Genomic DNA, 20,228 nt, shown 5'->3' on the forward strand with positions numbered 1-20,228 from the left:
ATATTTTGATGATGCCAAAAGAATGAAGCAATTCAAATTTGATTCAAGTCAAGATCAAGAGATCAAGAGAAACAATTCACAATAGTCCATTATTTGTTAAAAGAATCTCTTAAATGATTTCAAAGGTCAGGCCTTAAAAAGACTTAAATTTTCAAAATCTCTTATAAAGTTTTTTAAGTGGTTTTACATTTTTGAAAAATATATATTTCTCTCTGGTAATCGATTACCGGAGGCTGTAATTGATTACTAGAAGATAAAATGTTTTTGAAAAGCTTTCAGAAAGTTTGAAATTTAAAGGCTATAATCGATTACCACCTTTGCGTAATCGATTACCAGTAACAGAATGTTTTGACATTAGAATTGAAAGGATATGATTCCTCAAAAATTAGCTGTGTAATTGATTACCACAGATTTGTAATCGATTACCAGTGAGGAGATTTAAAAAATAACTCTAAAAAGTCACATCTCTTCATAAGTTTTTGAAAGGTCACCAAAGGCCTATAAATATGTGACTTATGTTCAAAATTCTTCAGAGTTTTTCAGAACTTCATTGTCCTATTCTCTCACAAGAAAACCTTTGGCCAAACACTTGCAAAACTATTAAGGATTCTTATAAGTTCTTCTAGTTGTATCATTCTTCTTTTAAAGAGAGAAAAACATCTTCTGTACTTCAAAAGCAAACTGTTGTTAATCAAGAGGCAGTAGGTCTCTTGATTTGTAAGTTTTTTCTGAATACAAGGGAAAGGTATCCCTAGGTGGTTCAGAAGTTGTAAAGGAATTTACAAAGATAGTGGAAATCTCAAGTGGATTGCTTGAGGACTGGATGTAGGCACAGGGAGTGGCTGAACCAGTAAAAATTGAGTTTGCAATTCTCTCTTCCCTAAACTCTTTTACTTTATTGCAGTTTAATTTTATTTTGCACATTTAAAAAAGCATCAAATAAATTTTTCATTGGTTCTTTTCTGCATATTAAGTCTGCAAATTTCTTTTAAAGAGGGAATTAAAATTTGTTAGTGGAAATTTTTTAAACTTAATTCACCCCCTCCTCTTAAGTTATTGAGGTCACTTGTTCAACAAATACAAATCATCAGTTGCATTTGGCCATCATTCTTCAAATGTAGCTCCTCTAATAGTTCTTCAAGCCACAAGCTCCATAAGAGTTTGCAATGAACTATGCTTCATACACTACTAGAAAATATGCTTTTAACACCGGTTATTAAGGACTTTCAACATCGGTTATTAATCGATGTTGAAACTACCGATGTTAATTTATCAACATTAAGATTGGTTGTTTAAAAACCAATGTTATTGTAGCAAAATTTAACAACGGTTTTTTGAATAACTGATGTTATTTTCTTCTTACCAACATCAGTTTTTTTGAAAAACCGATGTTGTTAGTAAACAACATCAGTTTTCCTAAAAACCAATATTGGTAAGAAGAAAACAACATTGATTATTCAAAAAACCGATGTTGTTTTTTTACTAACATTGGTTTTTCTTTATGATTTAATTTTAAATATTGTATTTGTTTTTTTAATTAGCAACCTGTAGTAATGATGCAATCCTCCCAAGAGGGGAACCGTCACCAGAGCCATGGCTAGGAGACTCCAAGAAGATTGGGCAAGCAATGCAGGAGAAGGCCCTAGAGTTCTCATGAGCCTCAGGGTAGATTTTGGGCCAATGGGCTAACTATGAGCCCACTTATCTTTGTACATATTAGATTAGGGTTTCATTATTTTTTAGCCTTGTATTTAGGGCTCCATAGTGTAGGGATGGTACCTTAATAATGTAGGATTTTTCAACCCTTGTATTTTAGGGCACCTAGACTAGTTTTTGTATTAGGCGTAGTTTTGTAATTTCACATGCATTAAGTGCACTATTTGATATGTGTGTTGGGAGAGAAATTTAATTGAATTGGGAGAAGCCCAATCCAATTAAATTTTGGACCAAGCTAAGGAGGAGGTGAGCATTTGCTTGCTACACCCCATGGCCACATCATATAGTCACACTTTGTGCATGTCCTTCATGCTTTACATGCCTCATGACACCTAAGCACACTTAGTGGAGAATCTTGGACTTGATATTGGATTAGTGGGCTAAAACTTAGCAGAAATTCACTAATCATAATTAGTGAAATTTTGGCTCCAAATTTGGCTCCACAAATTCAAATTCAAGTTAAATTTGAATATAAATTCAAATTTCCCTCCAATTTTGTGTGACACTTAGGCTATAAATAGAGGCCTTGTGTGTGCATTTTTTCAACTTTGATCATTTGAGAAATTAGACTTCAAAGTTCATATCTCATTTGAGGCATAAATTTCATGCCCCCCTCTCTCCCTCTCCCTGTATTCATCTTCTCCTACCTTTAAGCTCTTATTCATGGCCTCCTATGGTGGTAAGCTTGTTCTTGACCCATCTTCTCCTTGAAGTGGCATCTCCAATCACCATTCCTCCTTTTCCATTCCACTGCCATTGATCTTCAAGAAGCAAAGGACTCCATTGATGAAGAATATCCAAGGCCTAGAAGCTCTACATGGAGCTACATCATGTGGTATCAAGAGCATCTTCATCTAGGTGATGTTCTTTTGCTTCCTCTATCTTTTGTTTGGTCAATTCACTTTAATTTCTTGTTCTTCATCGTTTTCTCCATGTATCTCCTCCATTGTCTTGTGGTTTGGTGCCATTTAGAGTAGATTAAAAAAAGTAATCCGATTAAATCTTATATCTACACTTCTTCTTGCATTTTTATGGTTTAAATCTTATATATCTACTCTTGAATCATGTTTTTGTGTTGATTTTAGGTTCTATCATTTTTCAGTCATAATCTTCTTGTGCTGAACCTTTTAGATCTCAATTTTCTTACAAAATATTGATCAGAAAAGGAAACACAAAAATCTAAATATTGATCAGAAAAGGAAACACAAAAATCTAAGTGTAAATCACTTCATTCATGTTGTCTTAGAGTCATGTTTAGTCATAATAATTGTCACATTATGTTCTAAGTTTGTGTTAAATTTTGATTTTGTTGATTGAATTCTAGATACATTTGTTCATGTATTCTTGCAATTCTTAGCCTATTACTTGAATTTTGAGTCTAATTCATGCATGCTATTTAGTTCATAGCATGTTCTAAATCAATTCCTAGAAGTAAGTCTTGTTGTTGAACTTTATTTTTTTGTTTTCTAAGTTTCATATGTGATGCCTATGAAGAAATTGAGTTGTGATGTTGAGTTGTGGCTGGATTTGTGAATCAAAATAAGTCTTAAGCTCTCTTGAATTGTGTTATCCTAGACAATTGAGCATAAGCAAACACAAATTGTAACTATCCAAGCCTTAAGCAACATATAGAGCATGGGATGGTGACGCTTCCTAGATCTTTGAACTTGGGAGGTAGCTTCTGGATTACTGCACTGTAATTTTCTCCCACCATAATGTTTTCGTTGTTGATGTACTTTCCCCTTTTTATGAGGAGGTCCTTTAAGAACTTTTTGTACAATGACATCTGTTGTATGGCCTCTCCAAAAAGGATAGTAATCTTCAGCTTCTGGAATATGTCAAGGAACCGCTTGAAGTAACATTTCATATCCTTCTTTGATGGCACCAAAAGGTATGGTGCCTCCTTTGATGAAGCCGGTGGTCCAAGACGACGCAACTAACAAAGTTAACTACAAGGGCAACTAGAATCATCAAGGATTCCATCAAGGAGGACCACAAGGATTCTATTAGAGAGGTAATTTTTCGCAGGGCCAGGGTTGGAGATCTTATCTAGGGAATAATTTCAACCAAGGAGGTTAATCTCATTAGCCTCCCAACCAAGAGCCCATTCAACAAGAGAAACCCACTAAGCTGGAGGAATTGCTGGTACAGTTTATGCAGAGGACCGAGTCACATCAGAAGAGTAATGATGCAACAATCAGGAATCTGGAGGTACAAGTGGGACAATTAGCCAAACAAATGATTGAAAGACCCATTGGCAGCTATGGAGCCAATACTGAGATGAATCCCAAAGAGGAGTGCAAGGTAATTTTCACTAGGAGGGAAAGTGTTGAGAAGGAAAAGAAACTTGATGAGGATGTGCATGATGAGGAAGAAGAAAAGAAAGAAGAGGGAGAAAAAAATAAGAGCAAGTAGAGTGGCGCTGACTTGTGAGCGCCACCACAGATGTTGCATCTCCCAATGTGCATGACTGAAGATGAAGAAGGTTGCACTGCATGCAACTGTTGAGGGAGATTACTCAGAGTTGCTATAAGGGTCTCTAAGGTCTTGGTCAGGAGCTTGTTTTTAGCCAACATAGCATCTTGAGAAGTGAGCTCAAGAAGGCTTTTCTTTGTGGGCGTGTAGGCTCGATCACGGAGAATGGCATGATTATTGGTTGTCATATTCTCTATCAGCTCCATGGCTTTTTCTAGAGTCTTCAACTTGATCTTCCCACCAACGGAGGCATCTAGGAGTTGTTTAGAATGGGGTCGCAAGCCATCAATGAAGATGTTGAACAGAACTGGCTCGCTGAACCCATGTGTAGGAGTTTTTCGGAGTAACCCATGAAAGCATTCAAGGGCTTCACTCAACGATTCATCAGGGTGTTGGTGGAAGGATGAGATTTCCACCTTACCCTCAGCAGTCTTGGACTCTGGGAAGTACTTCTTCAGGAACTTCTCCACCACCTCGTCCCATATCTGCAGGCTATTCCCCTTGAACGAGTGAAGCCATCTTTTTGCTTCACTGACCAAAGAGAAAGAAAATAAATTGAGGCGGATGGCGTCTTCTGGCACTCATGTTATCTTCACTGTGTTACAAATTTTGATGTATGTGGCCAGATGTGCGTACGGATCTTCACTTGGTAGGCCGTGAAATACATTCCCCTAGATCAGCTGAATGAGGGAATATGGATATAAGATGTTGGCCGCTTGCACATCTTGTCTGGCTATGCTAAGTATTGCAGTGTGGTGGAGCTAGAGTAGTCGTCTAACGTCATCCTCTTTGGATAATCTTCTGCCATGATGTGTTCTTCAGAAAAGGGATGTGAACTGATCACAAAAGAAACAACTACTATGCAGGTTATCATAGAATAAAAATTAAAACTTAAATATTTTTTTAGAATTTATTATTATTTTATTTATTTATTTATTTTTTTAATTTATTTTTTTTTGAAAAAAAGGATAAAATAAAGAGTGAATAAAGAAAAATTAAAAATGTTTTTTTATATAAAGCAACTAAAAGAAATTAAGAGATAAAACAGAATTTAAATAAAATAATAATAAAATAATTACTTTCAAATTGGGATATGTAAACAACCAGTACGAAGAACAATGTCCCCGACAACGACACCAAAAACTTGTTCACAGATTGGCAAGTGTATCAATTTTATCATAAGTAGTAAAGATTAAATGAAAGACCGAGTGTCGAGTCCACAAGGACTTTATTTGTACTTGCATTGGTAAATACCCAATTTGTAAGCAATAGAAGAAGTAGAAGAGGAAATAAATTGTAAGTGTGAAATTTGAGGGTAAAAGGACAAAAGAAAAAGATAACAAGAAAATTAAACAATAACTTATATGCAAAAGATGAGTTCAAAATGTGATAATGTTGGGGCCTAGCATGCCTACCTACCCTTGATGCAATTTTAATCTATATTAACTGCTTTCCCAATTTCCACCCACATCTACTAATATGCTCAACCCTGATCCCTCACGATGAAGAGCCTAATTTATGTATTCTCTTTCCCAAATTCCTTTGCAAAGATGGAATCATAAACAACATTAAGTATAAAGATGTATGCAGAGGCACAACAAAGTCACTCTATCCCTAGCAATGCAATATTGAGATGTCATTTCCCAGTTCTTTAGACATTACCATTTCCCAATGAATAACCCCTAAAAACAAATGCATGGATGGCCAAACCACACAATAATAATGAAAAGCATAAAAGAACAATAGAAATTGAAATTGCATTAATAGATAAGAAGAGTTGTTACATTACAAGGGGCTTTGGCTGCTAGGTTCCAACTGAAGGGGTTTAGCCTCTCATAGCCATGAGAGGCTTTACACTTCAGAGGCTAATAGAAGAAGGGGATGAATGATTAATAGCAAGAAAAAGGGGAATGACTAAGAAAGAGGGTTTCCCCTAAGGGATAGACCCATGCTTTGGATAACTCTGAGACTCAGTATGTTTTTTCCTTCTGCTTCCTTCTCCTTATATAGGCACTAGGTAGCTTAATTTCCAATTCTTCAATCTTTCTTCAAGGCCTTTTTTTTCAAGTTTTTGCATCAATTTTTCCTTTAAAGCACTTGAAATCTTCTTCTTTTGAATTCTGCTAATAAAAAATAGGAAAGATGTTAATTTCTTCATTATTTCCTTAAAAATAATAATAAAGTAAATAAATTACACCCATTTATTAGCCAAAATTGACTATCAAATTAGCTCATATTTTGCATTTATCACCAAGCAAAACTGTTAACTCCTCAGAACAACTACGAAATTTTTCAACAAGTGCACTGAGTCATACAAGTAGTATAAAATGGTAAGACCGAGTATCGTATCCACAGGGAGTTTGTTTCATTTGGAAAAGCATCATTCGATCAGTAGACATTTGTATAACAACATGAAATGGAATTAAAATAGAATATAGTTGCAATTCTAAAGATAACTACAAAATTAACTAAGTAAATGTGAGAATAAATAGATGATTAAAACATTGGGCCTTTCTACCGAGTGGCTTGATGCAATTAAGGGTTTTCTCTATCTAATATTGTTTTTGTGTTCTATGTTGAGGACAATTATCCCAAATACCAATGTCTCGCGTGAATGGGCTAATTCTAATTAAACTTCGTTCTTGGATCCCTCGTCGAACTTAGTCTAACCGAAGAACATTAAGGTCACAACATATTAAAAACTAGAGTCCCTACACTCCATGTCCAGACAATACAGTTATCTAGCCCTGCTCTATCCAGTTCTAAGAATTCAAAACATTTCCCAATGGTGAAAATCCTAACTTTACACACAAATGGGTGATCAGACTAAAAGCATGCAAGAATTAAGTGTAGATAGAAGCAGTGAACTCATCAAAACAACATTAAATAAATAGTAAAGAATATTTACATCAAGACTCAGCAGAAATTCCCAACAAAAGCTTTAGCCTTCCATGGCAATTTATCACCTTTCAGTTACAATAGGAGGTTATGGAAGCAAAATTCATATTACACAGTGGTAGGGATGTCTCTTCCACCTCTAAGAACCTAAAAATCACTCAAAAACCTAGAATCCTCTTGAAAGCTAAGGTTTTTTATGCTCCCTTGCTTTATTACGTCGCTCTATTGCATAGGCTCTCAAGCTTCATCAAACATCCCTTCTATTTTTCGCCAACTTCAATTTTTAAGGGCTTTCTGACCTCGAAGGCTTGCTTAACGCCATTTTCGCACTAAGCACGAGTAAGTGATTTTCCAATGGGCGCGCTTAGCGCGAGAGAAAACAAACGACTCGCTGAGCAAGCTGATGATGCGCCAAACGTGCAGATGCTTGACAGATTCTCCTCCAGATTCTCCCAACTCGCTAAGCGCGCTGAGTGCCTCGCTTAGTGAGACACCAGCCACATCAACCTTCTTATTCTTCATCTTTTCACTTGAAACTGAAGTTGAAAACTCATTAATTCACATTGAAGGGAATATCTCTGCATAAAAATCAAACTAAACCTAAAAATATGTACAAACCTACAAAAAGAACTATAAATTGAGGAAAAGACATAAATTTCATAATGCTTTTCAACACAAAAGTTAATCGTAAATGACGACTAACAACTCCCCCAAATTTACAGTTTTGCTTGTCCTCAAGCAAAGAAAGAACGGTTCACTTGTCCTTAAGTGACACGCTCACAGTGGTTATTCAAACTTGTGTTTGTTTCCAAGCATTCAATCACATGACACAAGTGACATACAATGCTTCAACCAACAACTTTTCACAAGATATGAAGATTTTCGAAGATAGGAACATGATTATTTAGCAACACAAGTGAAATAAGCTAGCAAGCAAGACAAATATCAAGGAAGGATCATCTAGCCAAAGCCTCACGGTCACTGTTTCACTCAAGCACAAGTGTTTAGGCTATTTATCAATCAACAACCAACATAAGTCTCAACTTTTGAATTTCATCCCATGCCATACAGTCACAAACACACAAATTGAATCCGAAGGACTTTTCTTGGCTTGTAATGAGGTTGGGTTGCAAACAATTCATGGTTTTCCTAGAATGCAAAAGCTTAAGTTTTAGGAGAGCATTCATCCTTAGATCAACCTTTTTCTCTTTTATTCCAACTTCAATTACTTGCCTTTTACATTTAAGGCACTTAGCTTCAAATAACAGCCCACACAACCTTTATTCTTGAAATTTCTTTTTTTTTTTTATTTTAGCAGCTTCTATTTACTACTTCTTTACAATTTTTTGTGTGGCTGTTATTTGTCTTACCACTCTTATTGTCACCCAATAATCGCCCCCAAATTTGGGGCAAATTTGCTTTGAACCACAATGCTCTCCTACAACCTAAGACAAGGTAGATGGAGATATGACTTTACAAGCTCAAGGTTCAAGTCAATCAATCAATTTTCAGCTCAACATGGGAGTAAGGGATAAATCATTCATGAACAGGGTAAGCTCTTTGGCTATGTGGCTATTTCAATCAATCATGGCCTTCATCATCTTCAACTCATGCATTCATTCAGTAATTAGAGGTTCGTGCAAAAATCGGTATTCAATGCTAGTCATTCTCTCACAGTTAAAGTTCACACAACTCACTGGGTTGTGGCCAATGCATACCTTCACAATTTATCTGTCAAACCAACTAACATTTTCAGTCATGCCCTTAATTCATGTTCTTTCTCTTCTAATTACTGCATATGTATTCAAAGCATATGATCTACGCATCACAATTCACTCAATCCATGTAATCAATCAATTCAATTCATTCAACAAACACAAGATTTTCAAATCAAATCAAACCACTGCATAATCAATCAAACTGCAAACTGTTCAACAAGCTTTCAAATTTACTAAATAAATAAACTGAAACATAAAACTAAAATTAAAACTGAAAGTTAAAAACATCAACTGAAAGTAAAATGTATCAAAAGCAGAAGAAATAAATCCAAATCCTGTCATGGCTCGTCTTGTGTCGTGTGGGCTTATCTAGAGGTGAGGAGGGATCATCCTGGGCTGGCTGAGGAATATCCTAAGCTGTAACAGGCCATGGGTCCCAGGTGCTCTGTGCTGCAGTCATATCAGCTGCATAATCCGCATCAGCAGCACCATCCTCCTCCTCAGAGACCTCCAAAATAGGTGAAGTAACTGGTGAAGCCTGTGGAGTAGCCTCTGTAGTGGCCTCTGGAAGTACCTCCGACTGTGAATGAGGCTCCTGGGCTGCGGAAGCCTCACCTCCCCCCAAAGGAGAAGGCTGGACTCCTGGCCAAGCCACCAGTGCCATGAAATCCTCCATGCTAATGATAGGATGATGCTGAGCCGAGTCATGAATACTCTGCATCACCAGGCATAAGCCATGGTGTAGGCTCTACAGCATCGGCACTATGACCTTGGAGCATCGGCACTGTGCTGGAACTGATGATGGTGGAGTAGAGGGAGCAAATGCTGGAGAAGGAGTAGGAGCAAGGAGAGCAAAAGAAGATGGGCCCTTAGATCCTCGAGCCCGAGCCTTGCAGGTCCCTGGAAATACGATCGTGGGATCTTCCAAGTTTCAGCAGTTCTTCTTTATGTATGCCAAATTAATGGCAGGGCTGAGGGACTCAAAAGTCAGAGAATCTGAGATAACTCCTCGGGCGACGCATAAGGCGGTGATCAGGGCTGGAAAACCGAGCCTCGAGGAGTTGAACTGGGCCATCTGAGAAATCTGGTGTGATATGAGGTAGCCTACGTCCATGTCCATCTTCATAACTAGCCCATAGACTAACCTCGCCCTGTCCATATTCAAATCGGACGTATGCGAAGTGGGGGCGAGGTTGGAGTATGATAACACACTCCAAGTTTGGGCCAGTGTAGTCAGATCCTTCCTCAGGAGCTTCCAGGGCACCCCTTCGGCATTTAAGACAAACCCGTGCCCTAGAATACAGAGCTTGGAGGCAAGCTCCTGAGGATCAGTGCGCGTCCTACAGAAGATAGAATATGAAGGGTACTGCTCCCCTGGCTGAATGACTGGAGGCATCTCTAGGAAGGCATTCAGCGATGCAGCATTAAACTTTATCAGTTTCCCTCTTACTCGAACCTGTTTTGGTGATTTGTCTTCAGGGTCATACAAGTTCGAGTAGAACTCCTTGACCAGGGTCACATCAATGTACCCGACCATGTGCTGGGTCAAGGCCTTGTGCCAATTCCGCCTGATCAACTCCCGACGGAATTCGTCATACTTAGTCACAAAAAGATTAGCATTCCTCTCCGGAAGGATGTTTCGGGAGTGAATGTTATGTGAATATCATTCTTAGCACCCTCAAATGTAAACCCGGTGGTGTCATAGGGCTCCTGGGGCTAGGATGCTGTGGACTTTCTCTTCCTGGAGGCCATCTGCATCAAAAATAGTCACAGGATTCAAGTTAGAGAGGTTTTTATTCCAACTGAAATAAAAAAATAAAACTGAAAAACATACTAGGTGCTTAGCGAGACTGACTCGCTCAGTGCGCCTTATGAAAATAACAACACTCGATTAGTGCGCGAGGTGCGCTTAGCACGACAACACAAAAACACACACTTTAGCTAAGCGAGACACACTCGCTTAGCTAAAACAACACACTAGCTAAGCAAACATGGCTCGTTAAGCCTTATTCTCTCATAGAAAGCTAATTGCGCTAAACGAGACAGACTCGCTTAGTGCAACACACTAAACAGGCTTAGCGCCAGCAGGCACTTAGCCCAAAATGACTACCAGAACTTAATTGGCTTAGTGAGCAGGCTCGCCAAAGCCCAATTCCAAAATAAAACAAAACAGAGAAGAAATTGCGCTTAGCGAGACTAACTTGCTTATCGCATGAACAAAAACTCAGAAAACTAAAAATGCTTTGGGCTTAGCGAGACTGACTCGCTTAGCCCAGGTTTATTCAACCTACAGAGGCTGGGTGGCTTAGCGAGACTAACTTGCTTAGCCACCAACAGAAGACAAAATGCCTCTTAGACTGTGACTCAAGCAACACAACTCGCTAAGCGCGACATGCCGGCTTAGCGAATTCATACGAACACATAAACATAACTGGCAATTCAAACTCTCGCTAAGCCGAAGTGCATTGGCTTAGCGAGTTTATACAAACATTCATATATTCAAACAAAATTGATGAACATGCTTAGCGGGACAGGGCCGGTTTAGTGAGTTCATTCAAAAACCTAGAAATTCAACAAAAATTGATGAACTCGCTTAGTGCACAGGCGCGCTTAGCAAGCACATCGAAAATTCCAGAAAACTTGGGGCTGTTCAGCCCCTAACCACTGGCCCCTATTAGGCCTCAAAACCTAATCAAAACAACACAAAAGCATATACATTGTGTGCAAAAATAAACCCCTAATAACATGCTTACTAACAACTAACTTAACAGCAGCATTGCACAGCACAAAATCAAAACTTTTAATACAACTACAGTAAATCTTCTAACCTAATGTTTAAAACAAAATTTTAAAGTGTAGAGTTAAGAACACTTACTTGGATTGCAGAGAAAATGAGCAAGAGGAAAGTAGAGAAGCAGAGAGACAATGTGAGCATAGTGCAGAAATGCTAGATGCTGAGGGAAAATGTGTATGTAAATGCACAAAAGTAACTGCCTAAGGCAGTTAAGCCTTATTTATGGCAGTTTCGACTGCCTCCCTGAGCGCGGATCACTCTCTAAGAGAGCACTCAATGACTTTTGAGTTTTCAAAATTCAAACTCACGCGCTTAGCGGGCAAACTCGCTCAGCCCAATTCAAAAATTAGAAATTCCAGAGAAGGATTTGGACTTAGTGCGAAGGGTCACGTTTAGCGAGTTCTACAGCTCTTATTGGTTTGCAACATTCGCTTAGTGGGCCATGGGCTGACTTAGCGAATAAAATGCTTCCTGATACAGTAGTGGGGCTCGCTTAGCGAGAGACTCTCACTTAGCGCAATTCCATACCCGAGAGGGATTTGGGCTTAGCGGGCTGACCCGCTGGGCCCAATTCTCATTAATGGTCCAATAGAGAGGAAATTGTGCTTAGCTCACAGAGGGCGCTTAGCAAGATGCAACTGTGCGCTTAGCGAGATGACTCGCTTAGCCCAATTCCAAAAGATGAAATTCCAGAGAAGTTTTTGGGCTTAGCGCACAGGGCCCGCTCAGCGAGGCCCTTTCAGTCAATGAGTAGGGGTTGATGCGCTTAGCACGAGCGGTGACTTGCTCAGCGCGTGAACAAAGATTCACTTAGTGCACAGGGCGCACTGAGCGAGTGGATGGCTGAAAAATTTCCAAGTTATTTTTTCATCCACAACATCACAAAAGCTTGATCAACCCCAAATCCAAATGCAAAACATGTTGATGATTCATTCAAGCAATCACAAACAAGTAATCCTAACTATATGCAGTGATGAATAAAATTAAAAAAAAAAAACTGGGTTGCCTCCCAGTAAGCGCTCGTTTAACGTCATTAGCTTGACACATCTTTCTTTATAGATCTGGATCAAATTGGTTCCAACCTTCAGAACCATCTATTTCCATAGTTCATTTACCTTTGAATAGACATTTTGGCTGAGCAAATGCTTGTCTTCATCAAACAAATCAAAGCTGATCTTCTGATCAACTATTCCCATTTCCAGCTTTTTCTTTCCCATATCAACCACGCAACTAGTTGTTAGCATGAAGGGACGTCCTAAGATCAATGGGATTTTAGTGTCCTCTTCAATGTCCATTACTACAAAATCAGCTGGGAAAGTGAAATGCTTCACTCTAACCAAAACATCCGCAATTACGCCATATGGCATGGTAATGGAACGATCTGCTAGTTGCAGTGTCATCCTCGTTGGCATAATTTCCAACTCTCCTAGCCTCCTACACATGGAGAGTGGCATTAAGTTAATGCTGGCTCCCAAATCAATGAGAGCCTTTCCAACAGACACAGAACCAATGCAGCATGGAATAGGGACACTCCCAGGATCTTTGTGCTTTAGTGGAAGGATTCGTTGAATCACTGCGCTGCAATTTCCTTCCACAACAATATTGTCACTGTGAATGTACTTGCTCTTCTTGGTTAATAGATCTTTCAAGAATTTTGAATAGAGTGGCATCTGCTGCAGAGCTTCTCCAAAGGGAATTGTTATCTCCAATTTCTTGAAGATATCAAGGAACCGAGCTAAGTGTCGCTCCTTGTCTTTCTTTGAGGGTACCAAGGGATATGGCACCTCTTTCCCTGTATATGGAATAGCTTCCTTCTTTTTCTCACGTGCAAGCTCACTCTTGGTCTTCTTGACTCCCTCTTTTTCATTATTTTTCTCATTTTTTTCTTTTTCTTCTACATTTATTCTTTTCTCATTCTTATTTTTCTCCTCTCCTTTTTCTTTCTCATTCTCATTTATTTTGTCCTCCCTCAACTGTTCCTCTTCATCTTTTTCTTCTTCTTCAACAATCACTAGTTCTTGGTCATCAACTGCTCTTCCCTCATTCTCAACCATGGTTGCCATTCTGCCTCTGGTCATAACAGCCTTACATTCTTCTTTTGGATTCTACTCAGTGTTCGCTCCAAAAGTGCTAGAAGATTTTTCTACAATCTGTTTGGCCAGCTGCCCCACTTGGATTTCAAGGTTTTTGATGGCAGACTCCGTGCTCTTGTGGTTGGAGATTGTGACCTGCATAAATTGAGCAAGGGTCTCCTCCAGCTTAGTGGTTTTTTCATATAGGCTAGGCCCTTGTTGCTGAGGCCTATTAGATGGTCCACTCTGGTCCTTGTTGAATTGATTGCCCGGATGGGACCTCCATTGCCCTTGTTGCTTATTATAGTTCAAACCATGCTGAAAACCTTAATATCCACCTGCATTAAAATTGGGTCTGGGCTGATTCCCCATGTAATTTATCTCTTAAGTTGTGTCATCTATGGGAATACAGCGTCCAGACTCGTGGGCTCCCCCATAAATACTGCAACCATCAACCTGCAAAATAGTGGAATGTGAAGGTTGACTAACATTAAATTGGTTTGGCAACTTACTCAATATTTCTGTTAATGTCTCAAGCTGCTTGGACAACAACTTTTTTTGTGCCAATAATGCGTCCTGAGATGAAAGCTCCAACAAACTTCTTTTAGTGGGAATGTGCATCCGATCATGCAAGATTGCATGATCACTTGCAACCATATTTTCAATCAATTCCATGGCTTCTTTCGGGGTCTTCAATTTAATCTTTCCCCCTACAGAAGCATCAAGCAGCTGCTTGGACTGTGGCCTTAACCCGTCAATGAATATATTTAGCTGAATTGGCTCTGAAAATCCATGAGTCGGAGTTTTCCGCAGCAAGCCACTGAATCTTTCTAGAGCTTTACTCAAGGATTCGTCTGGAAACTGGTGGAAGGAAGAGATGACTGCCTTTCCTTCTGCAGTCTTAGACTCAGGGAAACACTTCTTCAAAAAAATTTCTACCACCTCTTCCCAAGTCTTAAGACTGTTGCCTTTAAATGAATGTAGCCATCTTTTCGCTTCTCCAGACAACGAAAATGAGAATAAACTCAGCCGCACAACATCTTTCGGCACACCTACTATCTTGACTGTATTGCAAATTTCAATGTAAGTGGCCAAGAACGCATACGAGTCTTCATTCGGTAGACCATGAAATAAATTGTCTTGTATTAGTTATATTAAAGAATGAGGATAAGTAATATTATGTGCTTGAACCTCTGGCCGCGCTATACTAGTGAAAAATTGCGACACAGTAGAACTAGAGTAGTCTTCAAGGGTCACTCTTCTAGGTTGATCTTCATCCATTATGTTGGCCTCAGGTGCCCCTGTTGTAGATTCCCTTGTCTGTGGAAAGATAAAAGACTACTCGGATGATTGAGGTTCCTCAAGAATTGGTGATGTTGTCCTGTTCTGCAGTATTTTTCTTCTTCGTTCTATGTTGTTTCTTCTACAAGTGGCTTCAATTTCCAAATCCAGTGGAACTAGATCACCTACAAAAGATTTACTTCACATACAAAGCACTAGCAAGAGCAGCGGTTAACCAATCCAAGAGAAAAATAAATTCTGAACTAACTAACTATTCACACAAAAATTAATAAAAGAATAAAGAATCAATGCCTACAAACTAAACTAAACTTTCCTAAATGGAAAGAAACTCCCCGGCAACGGCACCAAAATACTTGTTAACTCCTCGAGACAATTGCAGAATTTTTTAGCAAGTGCACTAAGTCATACAAGTAGTATAAAACGGTAAGACCAGGTATCGTATCCACAAGGAGTTTGTTTCATTCAGAAAAGCGTTCATTTAATCAGTAGACATTTGTATAACATCATGAAATGGAATTAAAACAGAATATAGTTGTAATTCTAAAGATAACTACAAAATCAACTAAGTAAATGCGAGAATAAACAAATGATTAAAACGTTGGGCCTTTCTACTGAGTGACTTGATGCAATTAAGGGTTTTTCTCTATCTAATATTGTTTCTGTGTTCTATGCTGAGGACAATTATCCCAAATACCGATGTCTCGCATGAATGGGCTAATTCTAATTAAACTTCGTTCTTGGATCCCTCGTCGAACTTAGCCAAACTGAACAACATTAAGGTCACAACAACTAGAGTCCCTACACTCCATGTCCAGACAATACAGTTATCTAGCCCTGCTCTATCTAGTTCTAAGAATTCAAAACATTTCCCAATGCTAAAAATCCTAACTTTACACACAAATGGATGATCAGACCAAAAGCATGCAAGAATTAAGTGTAGATAGAAGTAGTGAACTCATCAAAACAACATTAAATAGATAGTAAAGAATATTTACATCAAGACTCAGCAGAAATTCCCAACAAAAGCTTTAGCCTTCCATGACAAGTTATCACCTTTCAGTTACAATAGGAGGTTTTGGAAGCAAAATTCAGATTACACAGTGGTAGGGATGTCTCCTCCACCCCTAAGAACCTAAAAATCACTCTAAACCCTAGAACCCTCTTGAAAGCTGAGGTTTTTGGTGCTTCCTTGCTCTGTTACATCGCTTTATTGCATAGGCTCTCAAGCTTCGTCAAGCATCCCCTCTATTTTTCGCCAACTCTAGCTTTTAACGGCCTTTTGACCTTGAAGGCTCGCTTAGCGCCATTTTCGCGCTAAGCACGAGTAAGTGATTTTTCGCTGAGCGATAGAGAAGACAAACGACTCGCTGAGCAAGCTGATGACGCGCTGAGCACGCAGATTCTCCTCCAGATTCTCCCAACTCGCTAAGCGGGCTGAATGCCTCTCTTAGCGGATGATTCTCGCTAAGCGCACAACCCTCGCTTAGCGAGACACTAGCCACAACAACCTTCTTATTCTTTATCTTTTTACCTGAAATTGAAGTTGAAAACTCATTAATTCACATTGAAGGGAATATCTCTGCATAAAAATCAAACTAAACCTAAAAATATGTACAAACCTACAAAAAGAACTATAAATTGGCAAAAAGACAAATTTTATAATGCTTTTCAACACAAAAGTTAGTCGTAAATGACGACTAACAAAAGCCAAGAAGGATCCTGCTAATGTTGGATCAATTTCATCCATCCATTCATGATTCCATTGAAAACATTGTTGATGTCAAAGCTGACAGTAACTGTGGATATTGTGCAATTGTTGTCTTATTAGGTATGGGTGAAGATTCGTAGTCTTTAGTTTGCAACCATTTGCTTATTTGATGGATTAAATTGTCTTTAAATAAATGTAATTATAACTGTTACATGCAGGTTACCATGGATAAGTGGATGAATATAACCGACATGGGATATATGATTGCATCAAGGTATCATGTCATCCTTTGTTTCTCTTTCTCTCCAACAAAGCATGTCATTTTTTCTTCTTAGAAGTTAAACACTAACAGATTGTTCTGTGCATCGCGTTATATATATCAGTCATGTGTATGACAATCATTTTGTTCAGGTAAAAGCATGATCATCTTGTTTGTGTAATTTATGTAAAAAAATATGTTATGATAATTTTAATATGTATGTCCCTATGTAACAGGTATTTTTAAGAGACCATTGTCCCTTACCGCGAGTAACTTTGTTGTGGTCTACATATTGTCATCATCAGGCAAAACAGTGGCCTACACCATATATCAGTAGAATGCAGCAGTATACAAATTTGTCGAGGTTGAAAATAGACTTTGTTGATTTAGCAGAAGATTGAACATTTAGTTACTGTTAAGCCCATATTTGTAACGTACATAGTTGTGACATACTTATGGGGTTGTCATGTAATATGATAATTAACGCGTGTTTCATTGGACGTTCATATAATTATTTATTTTACTTAATTATCAACTGTGCAAATAATCATATTGGAAGAAAAAAACATGAAATGGTATATAATTATTTATTTTTTAGGGTTTTTATTTAGGGTTATTTGACTAATTAAATTGAATTAGGGTTTAGGGTTTCAGTGTTGGCGAATTATGTAGTTAGGGTTCAGGGATTAAACAATTTGGTTTAAGGTTTAACATAATAATATGCTTATGTCAAACATTTAATATTCACATACTACATAAACGAAAATAAATAAAAAGCTTATCAAATAATACTAAATAATAAGCATTATTTAGTCACGCCCCTGACGATCCTTAGGCACTCCTCAATCATAGTATATGCTTCAGTTCCTTCGATGACTACCCTCATGTTGATCAAGTGTTCCAACCTTTATGCTATTGTATGGCAAACCTCTTACAACATTGACAACAAGGTAAAAAGTAAATATTTAATGCATGACTCATAAAATGACTAACATTGAGAATTCAAAATATATTATACCAGTGCATGTCGAGGCATGTCTACATCAGCAGGTGCAGCTATAGTTGGTTCTGGCATAGCCGGTGCGATGACCGACTACTGAGGAGGATCTAGTTCAATAAATGTATCATCTTGCACCATATGTGGATGTCTAAGAGGATTCCCAAGTTGTGTCAGACTCATGAAAGGATGGGATATCATGTAGAACCATTCCATGTAGTCTGCTGCACACTGTCTAGGAGCAAGACAAATCTGACCCACCGGTGCAAGGTATTCAGAGAAGTGCATTCATCTATCGTCAATCTCCTCTATAGATAAAAATCAGGCAGCAAAGGTAGGAGGAATGGTCAGCACATAACCAAACTGCCGCACAACCTTCTCTGGTCGTGTATGACAATAGATGAACCCCATCTAATTTATTCGCAAAATAATGAGATCAACTCAAATTCTTTGAATGCACGATGGTCATCATAAGGGATCCAACACACAACATCAGATGTCAATCTATCCAATCGCTTACAATACGTCGACATTGGTAATGCCTTCTCAGACTTGCAACGGTAAGCATGTGGTTTCCTCTCATGATAATCTTCAACAACAATAGAAGAATCAACAGTAGGAAAATGCTCGTAGATCCAACACTGCACATATTTAAAAAAACAAAAAAAATTCAAAACAATACTCAATATAAACTACAAAACTAAAAATTAAATTTAAAATCAATTATAAATACCTGTAAAAAAGTGGGATATATCCTGCAAGTTGTCTAATGATTCTCTTTGACGTATCATTCAAATTCCCATACATATGGACCAGTGCAGCAACTCCCCAGGCATAGCTTCCAGTTTGGCTGAGGTCACGAAATGCATCAGAGAATACCACATGTGCGTGTGTGACACTCTTGTTAGCAAAGAGTGTGTAACCTACTAGATGCAAAAGATATGCTCGAGCTGCTACGATCCACTGTCCTACGTCACATTTGCTATGATAAATGTCTCGCAGCTAGGATAGCCAAACATATGCCCCATGGAATTGAAATGTCTCATCTCTAGCTTCTTGTGAACTGACTTCAACCAAGTCAACTAACAAGTCCATGACTTGGTCTACATGAAGAGCCTCAAAGCTATGGAAGGCGCCTATAATGGGCAGATATAGCAACAATGCCACATCATCAAGGGTGATAGTGACCTCTCCTACTGGAAGATGGAAACTACTGGTTTCCTTATGCCACCTCTCTAAAAAAGCAGATATAAGTCCCCTGTCACCATCCAAGGAACATGCAATCAGAAGACTTAATCCTGTGGTAGCCACTATGCCTTCAATCTTTGGAGCAGACCTTCCAAATTTCTCTACCTTCCTTCCATGGGAGGACAACTTCAACTCAGGACGTTCTTGAAAATAAAAAATTTAAATCATTTCAACTTGAATAAAAAATAGTTATGAAAATATTATATATTTTAAAAAATAAATGCATCTTCATTACAAATTGTGGCTGCCACATGATGAACATAATCCATCAAAATTGATGTATCGTGGGGCCTGCCTAGAAACCCTGGGCATCAGCAACTACATCATCAGCAACTGCCTCTTGATGTTGGTCATGGACCTTGTCAGCTGCATGATCCACATGCTCAACATCCTCAGCAACAGGTGTAGCTATTGCCCATTGCCCATGGATTACCAATCCGTATGAGTTATAGAAATTTCCAATCCAGCGCCAAATGCGAAACAAGTAGAGGGCAGAGACGAATGACTTACAACAGAGACGATGGCGAAGTCGATGTCGATGACAGGGGCACCTACTGGTGGCGCGGTGTAGATGGAGGGACGAGCGACAACCTCTTGACGGCGCGAGGAAGCAAAATGCAAAAGGTAAAAAAGAAGAAGATGGACAGTAGTAGAACGCATGAGGAAGAGGGAGAGGAAGAGAGACAAATTTTTAAAATTTTAAGTGAAGGCCATTTTCACCACTTCATTAAAAATGTTGAGTGCACGAATAATTTTGGTGAGTACTCAAAGGAAAACCCTCATTGTGCTTCTTATGAACAAAAACAGCCCAAATTCTCTTATATGGGCCTAGTTTGCACACGTAATCCCAAGTAAATTTTCCTCTTTTTCTTCTTTCCCACTTTTACAATACTTTTATTTAATAAGTTTCTTAATGTTTAACGTGTTACTTTCTCCATCAAAAGCTTCTATATGAACAGTACCTACTACTTTTCTGCAACTCCCTACCCTTTTGACCTGAGGCATTTCCATCACTAAATAATAAACGAGTTTAGCAAAAAG

The 20,228-nt window shown here is 38.5% G+C and overlaps 1 protein-coding gene across 1 annotated transcript; it reads right to left on the reverse strand.

The window, feature by feature from the left end:
- Positions 1-10,523: 10,523 nt before the first annotated feature.
- On the reverse strand, positions 10,524-13,271 carry LOC114391636. Its single transcript, XM_028352620.1, has 2 exons — positions 12,717-13,271; positions 10,524-10,559 (listed from the first exon to the last, which is right to left on the reverse strand). Exons 1-2 carry the CDS (start codon positions 13,269-13,271, stop codon positions 10,524-10,526), a joined length of 591 nt encoding a protein of 196 aa, XP_028208421.1.
- Between the last annotated feature and the right edge of the window lie 6,957 nt (positions 13,272-20,228).

The sequence above is a fragment of the Glycine soja genome, chromosome 17, assembly GCF_004193775.1.
Source record: "Glycine soja cultivar W05 chromosome 17, ASM419377v2, whole genome shotgun sequence".
NCBI lineage: Eukaryota > Viridiplantae > Streptophyta > Magnoliopsida > Fabales > Fabaceae > Glycine > Glycine soja.

Excerpts from the sequence above, each read along its gene's own strand:
- LOC114391636 (XM_028352620.1), bottom strand. The coding sequence starts at position 13,271 with ATGCCACTCTATTCAAAATTCTTGAAAGATCTATTAACCAAGAAGAGC. Across the intron at positions 10,560-12,716 it reads GCCAAAATGTCTATTCAAAG|ATGGCCTCCAGGAAGAGAAA; the intron begins GTAAATGAACTA and ends TTTTTGATGCAG.